Here is a 24,903-nt window from a genome sequence, read left to right as displayed (position 1 = left end):
TAGATTAGATTAGATTAGATCCATCCATCTATAACAAATACTTGAATTTTCTTCTGTGATAAGTATCTCAATGTATTTGGCTAGCGGCTTATTGGTAATACTCTAGTTGCTTTAATTATTAACAAATACTGTGCTATTATGTTTTTACATAGATGATCTCGTTTGAACTTTACATTTTGGCAAGGTAGATATCATCTTAATTTTACAGATGAGAAAAAGGTTTTAAAGGTTAATTACTTTACACAAGTAGTAATTTACACAGCTAGTAAGTAATAGAGATTTGGTTGTAAATCCAGGTCTTTCAACCCCAAAAGCCAAGCACATATGACCAGAAATGCAAGTGTGGAGGTAATAGGGCTGTGGGTTTTTGCCATCTTATACTGAGTTTTTGAAGTTATTACCTATAGTTTGGAAACAACCCACTTTAACTGAATCTGAATTTTCTACCTATCAATAGGTAGTCTTTTGATACTGGCATTTGTATCTAAGCAGTAAAACAACCAATGGATTCAATCAATTTGTTGAGAAAATAAATAAAAATATCTATCTGACATTGTTTAGAGTAAATTAGAATTTGATTGACAAAAGTTTTAGCTTTCACGTCTCTGGGTTAATTAAAAAAAACAAACATCTGATAAAAAGTAAAGGACTCCCTAGTTGAACCTCAAACAGTAAAGGTAGGATCACATCATTATCTTATAGTTGGAAAATTCTTGCAGCAATTAGATACTGCATGGTGAATGTATGCATGATATTCAATGCTGAGATAAGAGGTCTAAGCATTACTTACAGGTAAAATTGGAGAAGGACTGTAATAGAGGTGGAATGGCCTAGAGAGTGATGGCACAGATTGGGCAAAGTCTGAAGAATGAGAAGAGAAAATGCAGCAAAGGGAAAAATTGAAAGATAGTTTTGAAAAATATAAACTTACGAAAGAAAAATAAAAATGCCTTAGCACAATACCTGTTGTTAGTCACAGCCCTCTCAGCATTGTTGGAAACATTACAGGTGCAATTTTGCAGGGTTAGTACTGTGTTAGAACATGATCTCTTGATTCTGTGTATAACTCAAGGAGTGGGCCAGTGTTTACAGTAACTTTGTTTTAATTTAGAATAAATATGAAGTGATTTCTTAGAGACTTTTCATTATAGATTGATGAGGTACTGAGCTATTGGGGTAGAAAATGAAGATGACTTTGAAACTGAAATTATTTCTTCTCAGGCATTGTAAAAAGACAATGGAATACATTTTAAGAAGTATGGTCTCAATTTAGCTACTTAAAGAAGAAGGAAAGAAAAAGACTTTAGGAGAAAACATTTTTAACTCTTTTTCTCTTCTTGAGAATGAACGTTTTACTTATAAAGGTTGGGCCTTACACATGAGAATGTAGATTGTGAGGAATCATGTCCAGAAAATTTAGTTGTCAAGTGATTTAAATGCCACTATTGACTATATATTGTTCTGGCCTTCATACCCCTTTGTTCTTTTTTATTTCTGTGGAAATCACTAATTCATTTTTTTAATTTCCCTTTTTAATGCCATTATTGCATTTTGAGAGAATCACCCTTCTTAAGGCTTATGAAGTTGTACACACAACTTTTTACTATACATTGTAGTTGCACTTCATGGGGGATACGCTTTAACTGTGGGGCGATATTGAAAATAGTCATTGCAGGCACCAGGCAATCAGAATGGACACCAACCACAGCACTGTGCCAGAGTATGCTGCTGGCTGTGGTACTATTTAGTCCCACCCTTTCACTGAATCACAGCTTTCTATGGTAATTTGGTTACAAGTAAGATGGGCCAGTGTAGAACTTTGATCTTCATGATCGCCTAGGTGAAAAGTCTTTCCCTGACTGTATGTGAGCAGATGAGTTTATTCTGAGCTACATGAAATGCATTTTTGTAGTCCTCTTTTCTTCTGTACATGGACTGAAATTGTAATTCATTAAACAGTGTAAAACGAGATAGATAACTTATGCATCAGGCAATTGGAAAATTGAATGATGTACAATCATGTAATTTCCATTTAGTATGGAGTCCAGTGTTTAAACTTTTCATTTCAGCATCTTAGATCTTTGAACAAGGGATTCACACAGGCAGAAGAGATCCTAAGAAATTACACGTGACTGGTACCACTGTTTATAAAATGTTCCATTTTTTTCCATCCTCTCATAAAGACTCTGGAACCTGTGAAATCTTTGTAATTCATAATTTTTTCCCCTTCTTTTGAGTGGACATCCTCTGCCTTGCAGATTTCCAGAGACAATTAAAGTGATATAATTTTCATTTTTGACACATTTACATTTTTTTTTAAAGGATGCCAGGCTGTTTCATTTCTTAAGTGCACAATGTTCATATTTCATCCGGCCCAGGGCTGTATTATCCATAGTACTGATAATGTTCAACCTCTAATTCACAGATTACTTTCTCACTGAATTATCTTTTTTTTAAGTTTATGCATTTATTTTTAAGAGAGAGACAGAGACAGTGAGAGGGTGAAGGGCAGAGATAGAGAGGGAGAGAGAAAATCTCAAGCAGGCTCCACACAGCACGGAGTCTGATGTGGGGCTCGAACTCACAAAACATGAGATTATGACCTGAGCAGAAACAAAGAGTTGGACACTTAACCAACTAAGCCACCCAGGCACCTCCTGAGTTGTCTTTTATATTGTAAATCTTCATTTTGGACTCCATGGATCTCTCTTTGTTCCAGATATTTGGAGGGCTATACTTCAAATATCAGGGACTAGAAAACCTAAAGTCAGAAGGAAGACATAGGAGACAGAATTAATTGAAGTAGGAAACACCTGAGTTAAACATAAACACCTTTTAGTACACATGTGGTTCTCTAACAATGGATGAAGGTATCAATTTAAAAAATAATTTAGGGAAAAATGGCTTCTAAATCAAAGGGAGTATTTAGTCAGCAAAATTTATTCGTTTTGTCATATTTTCATTTACCTTAATAAGTTTCTTTTTTCTTGTAGGTTATGACTTTTGTTCTGAAAGGCATAACTGCATGGAGAATTCTGTCTGCAGAAATCTGAATGACAGGGCCGTTTGTAGCTGTCGAGATGGTTTTAGGGCTCTTCGAGAGGACAATGCCTACTGTGAAGGTAATCCTTGTAATGATGTGTAGCTCAGCTGTTTAAATTTCCTAGGATTACTGCATGCAAAATTTATTAATTTCCCAGGTTGTCAAGTTGATGGGCCCATTAAAAGCAGTGAATTTAATTTGAAGCATATTAATCAGCTAAAAATAATTATCTTTCAAATTAAAGTTTTTTAGCTATCTGCTATATGTCAGACTAATAAGTTATATGGCTGGTTTCTTGAATTAAAATAATACTTCCACTGTGAAATTGCCTTTCTTTTTTCATAATTAGATATTCAGATAGTTCACATATTGACATGATTACTGTGGCTTGCAGTTAGAATTGTAGTCAGATTTTTCCAATGTTGTTGAACAAAAGCAATCAATTAACAGGAAGATAAAGTACCACTGCTATCTTTGTTTGCTACTGTGAGTAATCTCAGTGGTTGTATTAATGCTCCGTGGTATTTAGTAAATAGCTCCAGTGGAGTAAATAGATTCCTAGTTATTTTTTTAGAATCTTAAACTAATATCCACGGTAGTTTATTCTCTCATGGAAACAGTCCAGATACTGTGAGGAGGCCCTTGACATTCACAAATACTGTTCAGGAAAGACCCTGGAAGTCCATGAGATGTAGTAATTTATTACTTCCCTGAGGCACAGATTTAGATGATTCTCATTAAATATGTGACTAGCTAGTGGGTCTTGCAAGTAAGAACAGTGACACAGTGGTGTTTGGACATTTGGAGGGTTCTAGACTTATCCTTTCCAAATGTCAAGAATGTGCCATTGGTCCTTGGAGACAGAAAACCTCTAAGGTATAAACTTGCCAGCCTCTGTTTAGCTACACGATGATTTATTGGCCCTTGGGAAACCAATTTCTGTTGTTTCTCTTAGCTTTCAATAGATTTTCTCTGCCTTAAAAGTTGGTATTTATTTTTAAAATTGACCTTTTTTTTCCCAAAGTATTTCTTTAAATTCTTCTGATTCAGTCCAAAAGAGACCATTATATTTTTGCTGAAAGATAGGTCTTTCCTTCTCCATTTATGATGCAGATTTTTTAAAAAATGCTGATTTTGAAACTCAGTAGTGTATTTTCATTATAATATTTGAGATCTCTAACATGTAATAAGCCCCACTGATACTGTCAAAATGTGTAACATGAAACCACATGATATAAATTCATGTAATACCCCTTTCTGGATCTTAATTTTCTGATCATTATTTTTATTTTGAGCTTCTGCTTTTGTTGTTGTGGTTAAGTATGTGCACTCATGTAATAAAGATTTAGTGAGCACCTATTGTATACCAAGCACTTTTCTAGGTACTGGGTAGTGAATAGTGAATAAGACTGAGAAGTTTCCTGTGTTCAGATCTCACATTCTAGGGGGAAGACAGAGAATAGTGGTAACCATACAAATAGAGAAGGCAGTTTCAGGTAGTAATATAATAGGAATAAAATGAAACAGGATGATGTGATAGAGAATGATTGGGGGTTAATTTAGATGAGATGGTCAGGGAAAGTCTATGGGGTTGATGGAGATGAGTTGACAGTTGACTTGAGATTTGATGATAAGGAAACAGCATAGAAAGATCTGGAACAGAGCATTTCAAGCAGGAGCAATAGCAAGTAGAAAGCCCCTAAGTGGGAACTATCTTGGATGTTCTAGAAACTGAAAGAAAGGATAATGTGATGCAGCAGAGGAGTCAGTTAAGATGCAATTGAAGAATGAAGTAGGGTCCAGGTATTTTAGGGAGGCTTGTAAGGATTTTAGGTTCATCTCAAATAGGGGAGTGATATACTTGTATTGAAAAGGATGGCTCTGGCTGCAGTGCCTTAAATTAACTAAATTGTAGATTATGGGTTAAATATGGTGGGGAGAAAGAGACATAAATAGGAAGACCAGTTGGGAGGCTTTTGCAGTAGTTTAGGCAAAGATGTTGGTGGTCTGGATTAAGAAAATGATAAGGGAGATAAAGAGGAGGAAGCGTGTTCTTGGTGGTGTTTTGCAAATAGAGCCAACAGTACTTGCAGATAGTTTGTTGTGGAGGAGAATTGAGGAGGGATTAAAGGAGTTTGAACAAACATGGATGACGTTGCTGTTTATTGAGACAGGAAAGAGTTTAAGAGAAGAGGGCAGAGATTTAGATTAAATAACTTTTTAATGCAACCTATTGAAAATGGGTTTTTATCATTGCTATGTATAAATGTATAGCACAAATGAGCAGCTACTTTGCATTCTGAATGGATCATACCGAAAGATGGTTTGTAAATTTCTTCACATTATTTCTTTGCCATTTAAAGATAAAAATCTTCAAAAGTTAAAATGATGGAAAAACTTGGTTTATTACAGAGATCTTGAATTTTTCATGATGAGGACTTTTAATATTGTATCTTTCATTATTCACGTTAAGAGGTTTTTTCCAGTATTTTGATCAAATTTGGTTTTCCTTTTCATTCTGTTATTGTTGTTAATTTTAAGGATATTTGACTTCTTAGAAGCAACATTTAAAAATTATGCAATGGTTCATGTTGTCTATCAGATGGTCTACAGAATTCTGGTCCTCTAAGAAATTAGACTTATGATTATATACAAAAATAAGCAAGTAATAATTTGTAAGTGATATACATTATGTTTATTAAATCTGTAGGGTTGTTTTAATGGTAAAACTGTAATTGAGATTATTGATTTTTACCACAGTTTACTTGATCAGGTTTAAAATAGCGCTGTTAAATGTTGGAGTTCATTTGTTCATTTGGCAAACATTTATTGAATGCCTTCTTTGTTCAAGGCTACACTAGAGGTGAAACAGTAAATAAGACATACATAACTGATATTATCTCAGTCAAGAAATATAACATCCAGTTCATTACACCAAAGAGCATTTAATTTCACATGTGGCAAATGCCCTGAAAGAGAAATAGGTTAACAAGAGTCTGATCTGGGTGGGTGGGAGTGCTTGAAGAAAATTGTTTGTTTGTTTGTTTGTTTGTTTGTTTCTGAAATCTAAAGATTAAGTAAACATCAGCTAGGCATAGAAGTAAGGATGGGAAAGAAGGGAATTTGCCAAGTAGAGGACTCAGCAGGCCTCCAGGCCTCCAGGTGGTGAGAAACACTTTGTAAGAATTGATAGAAGGCAGAGAGCAAAGGGAGAGGTGCCTGATGAAATGGATGAAGGGCGGCATGGCCTTGAAGGGCACAGTAAGGACTAAATAAGGGTTTCATGCTAAGAACAAAGGGGTAGGCAATGAAAGTTTTTAAGGAGTGAAGTGCCTTGATCACATTTGTGTTTTAAATAAATCACTTCAGCTTTAGGCTGAATGGAGGTAAGACTGGATGTGGGAAACCAGTGGATATGGGAAACTAGTGAATGAGAGACAGTGGTGGCTTGCATAAAAAATGGAAATGGAGATGTGGATGCGTTTGAGATCATTTGTGCGGTAAAACTAATCCTGCTGGTTAATGGGTGACAGGAGATGAGGAGGAGAGAGGTTTCAAGGTTGCTACCTAGGCTTCTTTGCCTGAGTAACAGGCAGATGGTGGTGCTACTTACTTAGGAAACAGACTGGGTGGGAAAATCACCAGGTTGCATTGTGGTACCTATGGAACATCACAGCTGAGTACCCTGTTGGATATACTTGGATATGGAGTTCAGAGAAGTTTAAGTTGTACATAAAATTTGGAATTCTTTGGCATATAAATGGTAGCTGAAGAACTGCAAGAAATTGCCTAGGGAGTTTTTGAAAACTCCAGACTTTGAGCATTTTATAGAAAACATGATTTGGTGATGGAGACAGCAAAATTGTGGCTGAAATGTAGGAGGAGAGAAAAGAGAAGGTGGTGTTATAGGAACCAAGAGACAGAGAGAATTTCAAGAAGAAAGTGGAATGCTTCCTAGAGATCAATAAAGATGAAGACTGAGAAATGTCCTTTGCATGGAACTTTATGGATGACATTGAGGACAAGAGCAATAGCTAAATTGGGTGCAAAAGTGAGGACACAAGCCATTTGGGAGCACATTGAATATTGCATAATGGGAAAAAATGTATCTGATGAAGGGACAGAACTCCTTCTAGATGTTTTCTTATGAAGGGAAGGAGGAAGAGAGCAGTAGCTTAAAGGAAGTAGGGCTAAAGAAGCATTTTTCTTCCCTGTCTTCTTTTTTTCCTTTTAAGTTCTGTCTCTCCTTTACCTCCAGTATTTCAGCCATGTAGATGATAACCTGTTGTTCATGAATGAGTTTCGAAATGCCTTAGGTATTTATAAACATGGTTTAATATTAGGATTTTATGATTGGATGTCTTGCCCACCTTTTAGATATAACGGATATAAAATATTCAGAAGTATGTTGGCCTCCTTTGTATTTCTTATAAGCTATATATATGTTTACCATATTTCTTTTAAAAATTACGTATTCGATTCCATCCATTCAATGTCCCTCATTCGCTTTAGATTCTTAGTAAAATTTCAGTACTTCCCCTTCACTTCATCTCTTGTCAGTACATATAATCTGAAAGAGCTGTCAAAAATTAGTCTGGCCATCATGTTTCCAGAATGGTTCTTTGCTACATGTCTTCGTTCTAAAATGAAAATTATGGGAGCTTTTGATGTTTTGACTATATCTTCCTTCTTGACATTCCACTATTCACTATTGTGTTAGGACCACCTTGGCATTCCATTTTAGATAGTGTCTTCAGAACTCATTCATTTGTTAACTTTTTCTCTTTGGCGCATGATAGTTGCCAGGGATTACATTGTGTCAACCCAATAGTGCGTTATGTTGAAGAAGCTTTTTCTGGATTCCCAAACTCCTTAAACAGTTGGCGTTGTTGCTCTCCAAGCCTTTGGCATTACACAAGAACAGGAAAGTAATTTTGTACAAGTGAGTCATTCATATAGTTGCATATCACCTATAATTACTGAAATCAGTAATTGATGTCTTATTAAGTACTCAGATTAATGAGAATATAGGCGATTGTTTGGTATAATCTGAACTCCCTAGAGGAATAATCTCTTATTGATAGACCACTTTCTCTTGGATTCATTTAATCTCTTTCATTCTGACTGCTGCTGCCAGATATTTTTTACTTCCTGTCACCCTCTACTTAGTTATTCTGTCTTTAGTGTCTCACTCCCTCCTGACCCAGCCAGGACCCATTCTCCAGATTAACGTTTACAAAACACCATTTGTTTTCTTTGAGAGCCCACAGTGCCTTCCAGTTCAGCACGTCAAGCTCCTTTGCTAAGGTTCCACGGTTCTCTGTTGCCTGAAGGCTCCAAGGTTCTCTGTTGTCTGGCCTTTCAGTTATTCATCCATTAAGCCTTAGCAAGTCACCTAGAGCTATTTAATCAATTACTTGGCTCAGAATGGTTCATCTGTGTTATGGATTGAACTGTGTCCCTAAAATTCAGATGGTGAAGTTTGAAAACACAGTACCTCAGAAAGTGACCTTATTTGGAAATGAAACTGTTAACAAGTGTAATTAGTTAAGATGAAGTCATAGTGGAAAAGGGTGAGGTCCTACTCCAGTATGACTGTTGTCCTTATGAAATGGGAAAATGTAGGGGCGCCTGGGTGGCGCAGTCGGTTAAGCGTCCGACTTCAGCCAGGTCACGATCTCACCGTCCGTGAGTTCGAGCCTCGCGTCGGGCTCTGGGCTGATGGCTCAGAGCCTGGAGCCTGTTTCCGATTCTGTGTCTCCCTCTCTCTCTGCCCCTCCCCCGTTCATGCTCTGTCTCTCTCTGTTCCAAAAATGAATAAACGTTGAAAAAAAAATTTTTTTTAAAATGGGAAAATGTAGACCCAGACACAGGGGGAGAATGTCATGTGAGCATGAAGGTAGAGATTGGAGTGATGCATCTACAAACTGAAGAACACGAAAGATTTCCAGGAAAGCCCCAGAAAGTAAGCAAGGGGCATGGAATAAATTGTCCTTCACAGCCCTAAGAAAAGAACCATCCCTCCAACGCTTTGATTTTGGTCTATTAGCCTGCAGAATTGTGAGACAATAAATCTCTGTTGCTTAAGCCACCAGTTTGTGGTACTTTATTATGGTAGCTATAGCAAATTTCTATAATCTGGCAGAAATACCTTTTGCTTTTTGGTCTAATGCTTCATGATTTAATTATCCTTCCAGACTACTTATGTTTTATTTTCTTTCTGAAGACTTTTGTGATGAATTAAGTACAAAGATTTAATTTCTCAAATCTATTTTTTAAAATTTTTTCTGACCAAAGAATGAATACCTTGTTCTGTACCGGTTTATATCCAATTGCCCAGTTGTAATATACTTTCTTATACACTATACAGTTTATTAAAGGACTGATACATGTATGCCTGTATATATAGGTCTCCCACCTATAAGTGTCTTGTGGTCATAAACTCTTTTCTTTTCCTTGAATTCCTCTAAACTTCTAAAATAGAGATAGACAATGTAGAGTTTAAGAAATATTTGTTTGTTAATGGTTTTGAAATGCTTAGATATGCTGAACAGAGGGGCACCTTTAGGCTACCCCACCACTAAAGAATTATTGAGGACAAGCATTGAACTTACTGAATTGTGCTTATATTGCATAAGAAAGGCTAATGTCATATTGATTTTTATAGGTAAAAAGGAATTCAGTTGTTTTAAATTGGTATGTTTTGGCCTTTAAAAATTATTTTGAGTAGTGCAAGAAAAGGAATTCATTCATTTAGAACACTTGCTATTTGTTAAATTATATGTGCACTGATATATGGATAGTAAAAGGACCACAAATCCCAGAAATTTCCCCATCTCTATCTTGCTTTCACTGTACACTCTAAATTTTTACTTAAGATTTTAATTCTATCTAAAATGTGCAAACCAAGTCACTTGAACATTACACGTCTGGCAGGTAGAAGGTACTTAATTTAAATGCCACTGGAATGTGGAGATTAGAATCTTAATAAACATTTGTTTAGTGCCTGGTATGTGCCAGGCATGGCACACCTTCAAACATAAATTATAAGTTATATTTAGATCTTTTCTTCTTTTCTTTCCACCTGTTACATCAAACACTATCTCCTCTCATCTCATTCCTGTCTTTTTAATGCAATCCTTTGGCTAATGTTACCTCTTCTACCTTTTTTCTTGTTCTGTATTTTTGGAGATTCTAACCCATGTGCGAAGTAATGTGAGCATAACTGTTAATTAACACAAGTAATTTCTCTATTCTTTTCTATTTTGTATTCTTCTTTCTTCTATTGTTTGTCAGTGGGGCTATAATAAAAAGCACCACCGGGGCGCCTGGGTGGCGCAGTCGGTTAAGCGTCGGACTTCAGCCAGGTCACTATCTCGCGGTCCGTGAGTTCGAGCCCCGCGTCAGGCTCTGGGCTGATGGCTCAGAGCCTGGAGCCTGTTTCCAATTCTGTGTCTCCCTCTCTCTCTGCCCCTCCCCCGTTCATGCTCTGTCTCTCTCTGTCCCAAAAATAAATAAACGTTGAAAAAAAAAATTTAAAAAGCACCACCTGCTACTAATAACCGTATGATTCTTAAGAGACACTTAATATGCTTTATAGATACAGCATCTGATTTCTTCCAGCGGTCCTATGATGCAGGCAGGCATTTTTATAACATCTTGTTTTGGGGTGAAGAAAATTAAAGAACTAGGAAATCAAATGGTTTGCCCCAAATCATTTACCCACACAGCAAACAGTAAGCCCAGGGTTCAAATTCATATCATGTATCTACAGATTTAGTGTTTTTAAAATTTTACTACTTTTAGAAAAAAAAGTTTATTTATTTATTTTGAGAGAGAGAGAGTGCCCGCCCATGCAATTAGGAGCTGGTGAGGGGCAGAGAGAGAGAGGACCAGGGGATCACAACCTGAGCCAATATCAAGAGTCTGAAGCTTAACCTACTGACCCATCCAGGCTCTCCAATTTTTACTGCTTTTAATTTACTTATTAGATACCTAATCTAATTCTTATTTTTGTAAATAATAATAGCATATAGATTTTTCTTTAGAGAGACATTTTTTAAAAGTAGCTAACTGGCTTACACATTGAATGTTTCTGAAAAGGAAAAAAAATCTGTACTCTATCCAGAAAGCAGTTCAATGGCATTAGAAAGTTTGTAATGAGCTGAGACCCTGTAAATAACCCACATAGGAAGACAATGGGAAAACAGACTTTCTCTCTTTCCCTCCTGTCCTTCCCCTCCCTCTCTCCCTGTGTCCTTCTTTCTTTCCTTCCTTTTTTTTCTCTTTCTCAGCTTATTACCACTTCACAAATAATTCATTTACTGTGAATTCCTGACATAGCTAGTATCTGCATATCATTAACTGTGGAATATAGAGCCAATCTGAGAGGATATTTTTAAGAATAAGATGAGAGATAGCCCCACAGAGTTGCTCCAAGAGATAAGAAGGGAAAGATGCAGAATGAGCTTAATTCTCTGATTGTAAAGCCTGCACACAAGTCCCCACTGGAGTTAAGGGGGGGCCTGTTAACAGAGTGGGGATAAATAACCAGAGGGCTGAGCCCTATGGGATTAATTAGGGAATTCTCATAGACACTGTAGCTTTCAAAATTATGGCTAATGATGTACTCTCTGTGGTGTGTTATGGTAGAGTTTCTTAAACTAAAAAAAGCCTGAGGTTACTGTATTAATCAGGATTCTCCAGGAAAACAACCAATAGGACATATATGGACTGAGAGAAAGGTTGATTGATTGAGAGAGATTGATTATAACGAATTGGCTCAAGTAGGCTGAGAAGATCCCAAGATCCACAAGTCAGCAATCTGGGTATCTGGAGAGTCCATGGCATATTTTGGTCCAAGTCCAAAGAACTGAGAACCAGGAGAACCAATGGTGTAAATTCCAGTTGAAGGGCAAGAGAAGACCAGTATCCCAGCTCACAATCAGGCAGTCAGTATTTCCCTCTTACTCAGCCATTCAGATCTTCAGTTGATTGGATGATGCCCACCCACTTAAGCTCACATTAGGGAGGCAATCTGCTTTTCTCAGTGCACCAATTCAAATGTTAATCTCATCCCTAGGCACCCTCACCAACACACCCAGAATAAAGTTTGACCAAATATCTGGTCGTCCTAAGGTTCACGGGGGTTAACAAATAAAATTAACCATCACAGTTACAAATTAACAACAACAAAAATGAGAGGAGCAAAAGCATTTCTGATGTTTTCAAATATGAAGGCATCATCTATTCATCTAACAAAGTGAAAAAGTTGCCACATAAACCAACTTCCAGAATTAATATGGTATACTGATAACCAGCAAAGAAATTGAATCAGGAATCAAAAAACTCCCAACAAACAAAAATCCAGGGTCAGATGGCTTCACATACAAATTCTACCAAACATATAAAGAAGAAGTAATACCTATTATTTTCAAAGTATTCCAAAAAATAGAAAAGAAAGAAAAATTTCCAAATTCATTCTAAGAGGCTAGCATTACCCTGATACCAAAAACAGATAAAAGACTACACTGAGGGGTGCCTGGGTGGCGCAGTCGGTTAAGCGTCCGACTTCACCCAGGTCATGATCTCGCGGTCCGTGAGTTCGAGCCCCGAGTCGGGCTCTGGGCTGATGGCTCAGAGCCTGGAGCCTGTTTCCCATTCTGTGTTTCCCTCTCTCTCTGCACCTCCCCCGTTCATGCCCTGTCTCTCTCTGTCCCAAAAATAAATAAACGTTGAAAAAAAAAAATTAAAAAAAAAAAAAAAAGACTACACTGAAAAAGAGAACTACAGGCCAATATCCCTGATGAACATGGATGGAAAAATTCCCAACAAAATATTAGCGAACCGATTCCAACAATACATTAAAAAAATCATTCACCACCATCAAGTGGGATTTATTCCTGGGTTGCAAGAGCGGTTCAATATTCACAAATCAATCAATGTGATACATCACATTAAGAAAAGAAAGGGTAAGAAACATATGATTCTTTCAATAGATGCAGAAAAAACATTTGACAAAGTACCACAGCCTCTCATGATAAAAAGCCTCAACAAAGTAGGTTTGTAGGGAACATACCTCAACATAATGAAGGCCATATATGGAAACATTAGTGTGTTTAGTCCTTAATGGAACATCTATTTAAACCATATTTACTATGCTGAGGAGATAAGTGTGTGAGTGTGTGTGTGTGTGTGTGTGTGTGTTGTTTTTCATAAGAATTTTTCCTTCTCTAATTGAGAAGTTTGGTGAAAAACTTGAAAGTCACTATCAAGTGACATAGCTAAATTTGAACTTGCATTAGCAGCAGTCCTGGGCTCATTCATCATTTACTGTCTGTGATCCTTAACTTCAGCTTTTGCTGACTCAAAAACAATTTCTGTTCATTTGTAAACTTGAACATCATTAAGATATATAAATTGTAGAAAAAGGGCATTTTTTTTTTTCTTTGAAGGCAGGGTCCTCTCTGATATGAAGGGAGGACTTTAAATTTTTAAAACCAAACCTAATAAAGATTGAATTCCTCTGAATTTCTTCTTAGCCATAGTTTCTCATGTAAAATAAGTTAAAGAAATAATCAGTGCTAGCCATATACTATCCTTTTGAAACTAAACATCATAGTTATGTGACTTTCACTGTCAACTGATTTTCTGCCCCAAAGAATGCTCTTCTCTAAAAAATATTCACATAAGTCTGTTGGAGTTTTGGAAGCTATCTATATAAGGAACAAATTATGAATCAGCCATCAATAATACATCAATAATACATATATGTATTAAATAGGGTTAAGTAATTTTAAAAGAGGACTTCAGCTGTCTGCCTCCATTTTGACCTCAAACTTTTCAAGTTGGATTCTTTACTTCTTTTTTTAATTTTTTAAATGTTTATTTTTGAGAGAGAGAGAGAAAGAGCGAGCAAGCAAGCAAGCAGGGGAGGGGCTGAGAGAGAGGAAGATACAGAATCTGAAGCAGGCTCCAGGCTCTGAGATGTAAGCACAGAGGCTGAGGCGGGGCTTGAATGTACAAGCTGTGAGATCATGACTTGAGCCCAAGTTGGTAGCTTAACCAGCAGAGCCACCCAGGCATCCCACTAGTTGGGTTCTTTCTAACTTGTCTCTTGGAACGGGGGAAGACTCTGAGGGGAAATCACCCCCTACTGGAAACCAAAACTACCAGGGCAAGCACTAAATACTTCCCTGAGCCAGCAAGACCCCTACCTGTGACTGACCTCAAGACAGTGATCCCTTTGACCTTTGCTACCCATGTGCACATACCTACCCACCTTTGTCCCTCATTTGCCTTCTATAAACATGGAAGTATTTTCAGTATTTCAGAGACAGTCTTTGAGACATTGGTCCACTGTCTTCCTGGTGTTGGCCTCACTGAAATAAAGTTCTTTCCTGTTTCACCACCACTCTTTTCTCTGCCTTTGTATTTGGTCAGGGTGAGTAGCAGATTCTGGTCTGTTTGGGACCCCCAGAGTTGGTGCACTTTTACCCCTGTACTCTAGCTATACTTTCTTCCCTCTGAGGTGGAGTTGGAGTTCTAAGCTCTTTTGGGGGGAATTTTGATTCATGATTGGATTCTATCACTAGAGTTCATTTCGAGAATGTTTGTTCACTGTTCATTTATTCATAGTATGTGTTGAGCACATGCTATGTGCCAGGCCATGAACAGGTGCTGGTCATATAACTGTGAGCAAAACTGATTAAGCTCTTGCCTTCATGGAGCTTTCTAGTAGAGGTAACATTGAAAGTCTATGTCCATTTTCCAGATGCAGATGGAAATGAGAATTATGATTGATGGTTTTGTGCTTTGTTATTTTTTTATTATTTTAAAAAAAATTTTTTAACTTGTTTTATTTTTTATTTTTTTTAATTTGCATGCAAATTAGTTAGCATATAGTGCAACAATGGTTTCAGGAGTAGATTCCTTAGTGCCCCTTACCCATTTAGCCGATCCCCCTCCCACAACCCCTCCCATAACTCTCAGTTTGTTCTCCATATTTATGAGTCTCTTTTCTTTTGTCCCCCTCCCTGTTTTTATGTTATTTTTGTTTCCCTTCCCTTATGTTCATCTGGTTTCTCTCTTAAAGCCCTCATATGAGTGAAGTCATATGATTTTTGTCTTTTTATGACTGACTAATATCACTTAGCATAGTACCCTCCAGTTCCATCCATGTAGTTGCAAATGGCAAGATTTCATTCTTTTTGATTGCCAAGTAATACTCCATTGTATGTATATGCCACATCTTCTTTATTCATTCATCCATCGATGGATATTTGGGCTCTTTCCATACTTTGGCTATTGTTGATAGTGCTGCTATAAACATGGGGGTGCATGTATCCCTTTGAAACAGCACACCTGTATCCCGTGGATAAATGCCTAGTAGTGCAATTGCTGGGTCGTAGAGTAGTTCTATATTTAGTTTTTTGAGGAAACGCCATACTGTTTTCCAGAGTGGCTGCACCAGCATGCTTTCACCAACAATGCAAAAGAGATCCTCTTTCTCCGCATCCTCAACAACATCTGTTGTTGCCTTAATTGTTAATGTTAGCCATTCTGACAGGTGTAAGGTGATATCTCATTGTGGCTTTGATTTGTATTTCCCTGATGATGAGTGAAGTTGAGCATTTTTTCATGTGGCAGTTGGCCATCTGGATGTCTTCTTTGGAGAAGTGTCTATTCATGTCTTTTGCCCATTTCTTCACTGGGTTATTTGTTTCTTCGGTGTTGAGTTTGATAAGTTCTTTATAGATTTCAGATACTAACCCTTTACCTAATGTGTCATTTGCAAATATCTTCTCCCATTCTGTCAGTTGCCTTTTAGTTTTGCTGATTGTTTCCTTTGCTGTGCAGAAGCTTTTTATTTTGATGAGGTCCCAGTAGTTCATTTTTGCTTTTGTTTCCCTTGCCTCTGGAGACATGTTGAGTAAGAAGTTGCTGCGGCCGAGGTCAAAGAGGTTTTTGCCTGCTTTCTCCTCGAGGATTTTGATGGCTTCCTGTCTTACATTTAGCTCTTTCATCCATTTTGAGTTTATTTTTGTGTATGGTGTAAGAGAGTGGTCCAGGTTCATTCTTCTGTGTGTCGCTGTCCAGTTTTCCCAGCACCACTTGCTGAAGAGACTGTCTTTATTCCCTTGGATATTCTTTCCTGCTTTGTCAAAGGTTGGTTGGCCATACGTTTGTGGGTCCATTTCTGGGTTCTCTCTTCTGTTCCATTGATCTGAGTGTCTGTTCTTGTGCCAGTACCATTACAACTTTGTAGTATAGCTTGAAGTCTGGGATTGTGATGCCTCCTGCTTTGGTTTTCTTTTTCAAGATCGCTTTGGCCATTCGGGGTCTTTTCTGGTTCCATACAAATTTTAGAATTATTTGTTCTAGCTCTGTGAAGAATGCTGGTGTTATTTTGATAAGGATTGTATTGAATATGTAGATTGCTTTGGGTACTATCGACATTTTAACAATATTTGTTCTTCCTATCCAGGAGCATGGAATCTTTTTCCATTTTTTGTGTGTGTCTTCTTCAATTTCTTTCATAAGCTTTCTACAGTTTTCAGTGTATAGATTTTTCACCTCTTTAGTTCAATTTATTCCTAGGTATTTTATGTTTTTTTGTGCAACTGTAAATGGGATCGATTCCTTGATTTCTCTTTATGTTGCTACATTGTTGGTGTATAGGAATGCAACTGATTTCTGTGCATTGGTTTTATATCCTACAACTTTGCTGAATTCATGAAAAAGTTCTAGAAATTTTTTGGTGGAATCTTCAGGGTTTTCCATATAGAGTATCATGTCATTTGTGAAGAGAGTTTGACCTCCTCCTGGCCGATTTGGATGCCTTTTATTTCTTTGTCTGATTGCAGAGGCTAAGACTTCTTTTTTTTTTTTTTTAATTTTTTTTTTCAACGTTTATTTATTTTTGGGACAGAGAGAGACAGAGCATGAACGGGGGAGGGGCAGAGAGAGAGGGAGACACAGAATCGGAAACAGGCTCCAGGCTCTGAGCCATCAGCCCAGAGCCTGACGCGGGGCTCGAACTCACGGACCGCGAGATCGTGACCTGGCTGAAGTCGGACGCTTAACCGACTGCGCCACCCAGGCGCCCCTAAGACTTCTAATACTATGTTGAATAACAGTGACGAGAGTGGACATCCCTGTCTTGTTCCTGACCTTAGGAGGAAAGCTCTCAGTTTTTCCACATTGAGGATGATATTAGCATTGGGTTTTTCATATATGGCTTCTATGATCTCGAGGTATGCTCCTTCTATCCCTACTTTCTTGAGGGTTTTTATCAAGAAAGGATGCTGCATTTTGTCAAATGCTTTCTCTGCATCTATTGAGAGGATCAGATGGTTCTTGTCCTTTCTTTTATTGATGTGATGAATCACGTTAATTGTTTTGCAGATGTTGAACCAGCCCTGCATCCCAGGTATAAATCCTGTTTGGTCATGGTGAATAGTTTTTTTAATGTATTGTTGGATCCGGTTGGCTAATATCTTGTTGAGGATTTTTGTATCCATGTTCATCAGGGAAATTTGTCTATAGTTCTCCTTTTTAGTGGGGTCTGTTTCTGTTCTTGGAATCAAGGTAATGCTGGCTTCATAGAAAGAGTTTGGAAGTTTTCCTTCCATTTTTATTCTTTGGAACAGCTTCAAGAGAATAGGTGTTAACTCTTCCTTAAATGTTTGGTAGAATTCCCCTGGAAAGCCATCTGTCCCTGGACTCTTGTTTTTGGCAGATTTTTGATTACTAATTCGATTTCCTTACTGGTTATGGGTCTGTTCAAATTTTCTATTTCTTCCTGTTTCAGTTTTGGTAGCATATATGTTTCTAGGAATTTGTCCGTTTCTTCCAGACTGCCCATTTTATTTGGCATATAATTCCTCATAATATTCTCTTATTATTATCTTTATTTCTGCTGTGTTCGTTATGATCTCTCCTGTTTCATTCTTGATTTTATTTATTTGGGTCCTTTCCTTTTTGTTTTTGATCCAACTGGCTAGTGGTTTATCAATTTTAATTCTTTCAAAGAACCAGCTTCTGGTTTCATTGGTATGTTCTACTGTTTTTTGGGTTTTGATAGCATTAATTTTTCCTCTAATCTTTATTATTTCCTGTCTTCTTCTGGTTCGGGGTTTTATTTGCTGTTCTTTTTCCAGCTTCTTAAGGTGTAAGGTTAGGTTGTATATCTGAGATCTTTCTTCCTTCTTTAGGAAGGCCTCGATTGCTATATACTTTCCTCTTACGACCACCTTTGCTGCATCCCAGAGGTTTTGGGTTGTGGTGCTATCATTTTCATTGACTTCCATATACTTCTCAATTTCCTCTTTAACTTCTTGGTTAGCCCATTCATTCTTTAGTAAGGTGTTCTTCAGTCTCCAAGTACTTGTTACCTTTCCAAACTTTTTCTTGTGGTTGATTTCGAGTTTCATAGCATTGTGGTCTGAAAATATGCATGGTATGATCTTGATCTTTTTGTACTTAGGGCTGATTTGTGTCCCAGTATATGGTCTGTCCTGGAGAACGTTCCATGTGTACTGGAGAAAAATGTATATTCTGCTGCTTTAGGATGAAATGTTCTGAATATATCTGTTAAGCCCATCTGATCCAGTGTGTCATTCAAAGCTATTGTTTCCTTGTTGATTTTTTTATTAGATGATCTGTCCATTGCTGTGAGAGGGGTGTTGAAGTCCCTGACTATTATGGTATTACTATCGATGAGTTTCTTTATATTTGTGATTAATTGATTTATATATTTGGGCGCTTTCACATTTGGCACATAAATGTTTACAATTGTTAGGGCTTCTTGGTGGATAGACCCCTTGATTATGATATAATGCCCTTCTGCCCATCTTTAAATCTCTGATTTAAAGTATAGGTTGTCTGATATAAGTATGGCTACTCTGGCTTTCTTTTGTTGACCATTAGCATGATAGATGGTTCTCCATCCCCTTATTTTCAATCTGAAGGTGTCTTTAGGTCCAAAGTGGGTCTCTTGTATACAGAATATAGATAGATCTTGTTTTCTTATCCATTCTGTTACCCTGTGTCTTTTGATAGGAGCATTGAGTCCAGTGACGTTTAGAGTGAGTACTGAAAGATATGAATTTATTGCCATTATGATGCTTGTAGAGTTGGATTTTCTGGTGGTGTTCTCTGGTCCCTTCTAATCTTTGTTGCTTTTTATATATATATATATATATATATATATATATATATTTTTTTTTTTTTTTTTTTTTTTTTTTTTCATATTTTCTCCCCTCAGAGAGTCCCCCTTAAAATTTCTTGCAGGGCTGGTTTAGTGGTCACAAACTCCTTTAATTTTTGTTTTCAGGGAAACTTTTTATGTCTCCTTCTATTTTGAATGACAGCCTTGCTGGATAAAGATTTCTTGGCTGCATAGTTTTCTGATTCAGCACATTGAATATATCCTCCCACTCCTTTGTGGCCTGCCAAGGTTCTGTGGATAGGTCTACTGCAAACCTGATCTGTCTTCCCTTGTAGGTTAGGGACTTTTTTTTCCCTTGCTTCTTTCATGATTCTCTCCTTGTCTGAGTATTTTGTGAATTTGACTATGATATGCCTTGTTGCTGGTTGGTTTTTGTTGAATCTAATGGGGGTCTTCTGTGCTTCCTGGATTTTGATGTCTGTGTCTTTCCCCAAGTTAGGAAAGTTTTTAGCTATGATTTGCTCACATAACCCTTCTACCCCTATTTCTCTCTCTTCCTCCTCTGGGACCCCTATGATTCTGATGTTGTTCCTTTTTAATGAGTCACTGATTTCTCTAATTCTTAAATCGTGCTCTTTTGCCTTAATCTCCCTCTTTTTTTTTGCTTCATTATTCTCTATAAGTTTGTCCTCTCTATTACTGATTCTCTGTTCTGCCTCATCCATCCTTACCGCCACTGCATCCATTTGTGATTGCAGCTCAGTTATAGCATTTTTAATTTCATTCTATTTTTTTACTTCTTTTCTCTCCACAGAGAGGGATTCTAATCTATTTTCAACTCCAGCTAGTATTCTTATTATTGTGATTCTAAATTCTGTTTCAGACATCTTGCTTGTGTCTGTGTTGGTTAAATCCCTGGCTGTCATTTATTCATGCTCTTTCTTTTGGGGTGAATTCCTTCATTTTGTAATTTTGAAGGGAGGAAATGAATTAATGAGGTAGAAAAATTAAAATTAAAAAGTATTAAAATATAAGAAATATTAAAATTTAAAAATTAAACACACACACACACAAATCTACTAAATGATGCTAGATCCTAGGTGTGTTTTGGTCTGGGTGTTGAAAGTGGTTTGACAGATTAGAGAAAAAAAAATTGGGGGAAAGAGAAAAAACAGGAAACCATTTGAGGATTTTAAAAAATGAATACACTGAAGCAGACTAAAATGAGATAATGCGAGTAAAATATAATTTGAAAAAAATTACACAAAATAAGGAATATAGCAGAAAAAAATTAAGGAAAAATATTTTTAATAAAAATTAAAAATAAAAATGAATTTTTTCTCTTTCTGTATTCAAGGAAAAGAAAAGAAACAAAAAAGAGAAAAAAGAAATAAAGAAATCGTTTGAAAATTTGAAAAAGTGAATACACTGTAGTAGACTAAAATAAAATGATGGAAGTAAAATAGAATTTGAACCAATTTATATAAAAGCAAATAATATAGTAAAAAAATTAAAGAAAAATATTTTTGGTAGAAATTGAAAGTAAAAATGAAGTTTTTCTCTTTCTGTTCAAGAAAAAGAAAAGAAACTAAAAAGAAAAAAGAAAAGAAAAAAAGGGTATCGTTTGAGAATTTGAAAAGTTGATTATACTGAAGTAGACTAAAACAAAATGATGGAAGTAAGATAGAATTTGAAAAAAAATTACACAGAAGTACAAAATATAGTAAAAAATTAAAGAAAAATATTTTTAATAAAAATTGAAAATAGAAATGAATTTTTTCTCTTTATTCAAGAAAAAGAAAAGTAGTATAAAAGAGGGGGGAAAAAAAGAAAGAAAATTGAATAAATGGACCTGCTAACAGATTGAAATAAGACTGAAAATGCTTCGTTTTCCCCCAGAAGTCAGACTATGTAGCGCTTTATAGTCCATAAAGTAAGTAGGTGGTGAGACTTGTGTTCTTGAAGAGCCAGGTTGGCGCAGTTGGGCGGGGCTCAGTGTAAGGGCTCCATTCTTCACTAGATGATGCTGCTAGCCTACTGGGGTGAATTGCTGTGGCGCTTGTAGGTGCATATGCGCATGCGCGGGAGCAGTGACAATGGCGTCACCCAGCTACCCAGTCTCTAGTATCAGAACGCTGTTCTCCCTGATCAGAAGTCGCGCACCCGTCCTCTGTCTTCAGCTTTCATCCACTCCCTGCTTCTTCACTCTCCAGGACCAGGTCCCAGGCAGTACGTCTCTCCCGAGTTTTGTCTCAGATGCTGTTTTCCCCAGCCCCTTACTTCCAAAGGACTGCAGCTTTGACCCTTTCCACCCCTCTGTGGGAGCGTCTTACCGAGCAATGGCCGAATGAACAATGGCCGAATGTCGGCTGCACACAGGAATGCTTGCTGGACCCTCTGCTGCTGGTGCCCCAAGACTGCAGCCAGGTGCCAGCCTGCCCCAGAAAAAGTTAGCAAGACAGTGTAGCAGCAGTGTTTCAGGGATTATGGGAAATCACAACACACATCTGGCACCAGACTTCAGCCTTAACGACCTTGTTCCAGCAGCAGCGAATGTGGCGGTTCTCTGGGGTCTGCTGGGACCAGGTGGCTTCAACAGTCTTTACCAAATGTCCTTCCAGCAGTGGAACCGCTTTTCCCCGTGTGGCCCGAGAACCTCCCGGACCCCACTCTGTTCCTGGGGATTCGCCCTTCCCACCAGAGCACCGCCAGGGATCAAGCTGCGGACTTGCAGACTTTGCACTCCCCTTGTTTAGTCTTAATGGAATTTAAACCCTCTCCTTTCTCCTTTCTCCCTTTTTAGTTTAGTCCTTGCAGCTGTTTCCAATTTTCCACTTTTCTCCAGCTGTTTTGGGGAGGGGTGCTTTTCCTGTATTCTGCACCCCCCCACCCATATCTGTCCTCTCTCCACCTACAAAGGCGGCTCCCTGCCCGCCGCTGGCTTCTCTCTCCCCACGTTCACCTCCGTGCCATGTACCTGCTGAATTCTGTGGTTCAGTGGTTCTGTGGTGCAGATTGTTGTGTTAATCCTCCAGTCAGTTATCTAGGTGTGTAGGATGGTTTAGTGTTGGTCTGACTTTGTTTCATGGACGCAAGACACACAAAACCTTCCCTGCTGTTCCGCCATCTTGGCTCCCCCCTCTGTGCTTTGTTAATAGAAGTCTTGTCTTACTCTCTTTGGCAGTTAAGACCATAGTACTCAATGTGCTGGTCCAAGGAGCACTATAGACCATCACTTGGGAGTTCCTTAGGAATACAGAATGTCATACTTTATCTCAGCCCTACTGAATCAGAATCTGCACGTTTACAAGATCTCGGGTGACTCCTATGCATATGAAAATTTTGAGAGTACTGGTTTAAGGCAGAGAACTTATTTAATTGATGATCTTAATTATTTTGTAGCTATCCAGTGTTTTTTAGCCATATGTTCAACTAGAGAGGAATTTTAGTGTTCAGAGTTTCAGGTTATTTTCATTGGTGCACAATTTGGTTTCCTTAACATGGTTTCTTACAGTGTGGTTCAAGCTGCATCAAAATCACCTGAGGAGGTTGTGAGAAATACAGATTCCTGGATGCAACCTCATTTCTGCTTAATTGGGTCAAGGCTGGGTCTCAATAATCTGCATTTTTATAAGCTTACCAAGTGATTATTACATTCATTAAAGTCTGAAAAGGCCTATTCTAGATTAATGCTGTATTGATATCCTTCCAGGCTGGGTTTTTAAGAATTGTTACTATTTTTGAATTTTTGGCTAATGTGCTCCTGCCTAGAGAAATGAACTATTGAGCCTGTGTGGTCATATATTTCTGAGTATCACGTGGTTTCACCAGGGTCTTCAGTCCTGGCACTGCTGGTGGTTTGGACCATAACTCTGTGTCATGGAGGCTTTCCTGCACACTGTAGGAAGTTTAGCAGCATCCCAGACCTCTACCTGCTAGATGTTTGTAGCTGTGTTGTCATAACCAAAAATGTTTTCAGATTTTGCCAAATTTCCCTGGAGGACAAAAAATTGCTCCCAGTTGAAAACCATTGGTTGAAATTCAGTAAATACTAGAGAGATAGCTGTATGTGAGCATGATACCTACCCCTAGTTTCTGTTAGTCTTATTTGACCCTCTTGAGGGCTTTTGGTTTTATGCCAAAGGTGAAGAGGAGTTTATGTACAAGCATGTAAGGGCTTCCTGGCACTTTGAGCTGGTTTTAACAGTCAATGGCAGGAGACACAAAATGTGATGATGGGGAAGAGGATCAACTCTTATATTTAGGACCTAAGCAAAATATGCTGGGGGTGCCTGGGTGGCTTAGATAAGTGTGGGACTCTTTCAGCTCAGATCATGATCTTACAGTTGGTGAAGTTGAGCTCCTCATCTGACTCCGTGTTGACATCACGGAAATTGCTTGGGATTCCCATTCTCTCCACACACCCCCCCGCCCTTCCCCCACTCACTCTCTGTCTCTCTCAAAGTAAATAAGTAAACTTAAAAAAAAAAAAAGATTATGGTAGGACTCAGGTCCCAAAGAATAAGACAAAAATAGGTATAAGAAATTTTTGAGTAGCTCTGAACATGCTGTGAAGCCTGAAAAAGATGCTATGTGATGTTTCAAAAGTTTTGCAGCTTTGGGGATGGGAGCTTCTTGTAAAGGGACAAAAGTAGGGACACAGGGATATGCACTGGCTTCAGCAGAGACTCAGAGAACGTGGGAAAGACCTAGAGGATGCCCAGGGGCAGGGAAGTAGGCAGTGATAGTATGTGTTGATTTATTCCTGATCCCATAGAAACACTCAGGGTACACCCAGAAATAACTGGTGAGACATTGAGGGGAGACCCTTGGATTCATCAGCAGCCAAGGAAATTTGTATTCATAGCCTGTAACATTATTGAATTTCTGGTATGAGTTTGAGTTTTGTTTGGCCCCCTACTCTCACCATATTGCTTACCTTTGCATTTCTTTGTAGTATGCAAGAAACATTTACCACCTACTAGTGTTAAAAAGTATTCATAATTTTGCCACGCCTTTACTAGTCAATTGTGTCAATGCTGAAAAGTAAATCAGAACAAATACTTATTTTGTATACCCACCTTTTGTGAAAGAGTCAGTCTGGTACCTAGATGGATACTCTACAGATTTATATGTGCAGCTGCTTCTAATTATTTATAAAAAATATATATGTCAGAAGAAATTTTGAGATGTAATAGACAAATTAATGTAAAATGTTTATGTGGATGAAAAGAAAATCTTTCCATTATTGACAAGTGGGGAGCAGTTCTAATGTTATGGAAAAAAATATTGCACAAGAAGATTTGGGTTTAATTCTTACCTCTGCTATTTATTAACTGTGAGCACTTATGGAAATCACTTAACATCTTTGAGACTCAGTTTCCTCATCTATTAAATGGGAATATTTGTATTATGAAGTTGGGAGAGCAGAAGTAAAGTAAGATTAAATAAGATTAAGTATGTGGAAAAGTGCCTTCCAGAAAAATAAGTCCTTGGTAAAAGTTTGTGATTAAATATATATTTATTGCCATAGATGCTTCAGTCAAGTAATGCAACATGAATTTATTTATATGTTACAGTAAGTTGTTACATGGATAACTAAGATGTTATAATATAAATTTATTGAACACTTGAGGCAACAGTACTCTTAATGTCCATATGATGATACTGTCTTATATTTTAAGCCAAT

At 37.6% G+C, this 24,903-nt stretch overlaps 1 protein-coding gene across 3 annotated transcripts in view; it reads left to right on the top strand.

The window, feature by feature from the left end:
- NELL2 (neural EGFL like 2) overlaps positions 1-24,903 on the top strand; it is a 329,888-nt gene that overhangs the window by 146,802 nt on the left and 158,183 nt on the right. For all 3 annotated transcript variants that reach the window (XM_045462596.1, XM_045462598.1, XM_045462597.1), the window contains one exon: positions 2,994-3,122. In XM_045462596.1, the coding sequence (XP_045318552.1) occupies positions 2,994-3,122 (129 nt within the window). The remainder of the gene's footprint in view (positions 1-2,993; positions 3,123-24,903) is intronic.

Source organism: Leopardus geoffroyi, chromosome B4, assembly GCF_018350155.1.
Source record: "Leopardus geoffroyi isolate Oge1 chromosome B4, O.geoffroyi_Oge1_pat1.0, whole genome shotgun sequence".
NCBI classification, from domain to species: domain Eukaryota; kingdom Metazoa; phylum Chordata; class Mammalia; order Carnivora; family Felidae; genus Leopardus; species Leopardus geoffroyi.
Note: the sequence above shows the minus strand (reverse complement) of the source record. Positions and strands in the feature narration are given on the sequence as shown.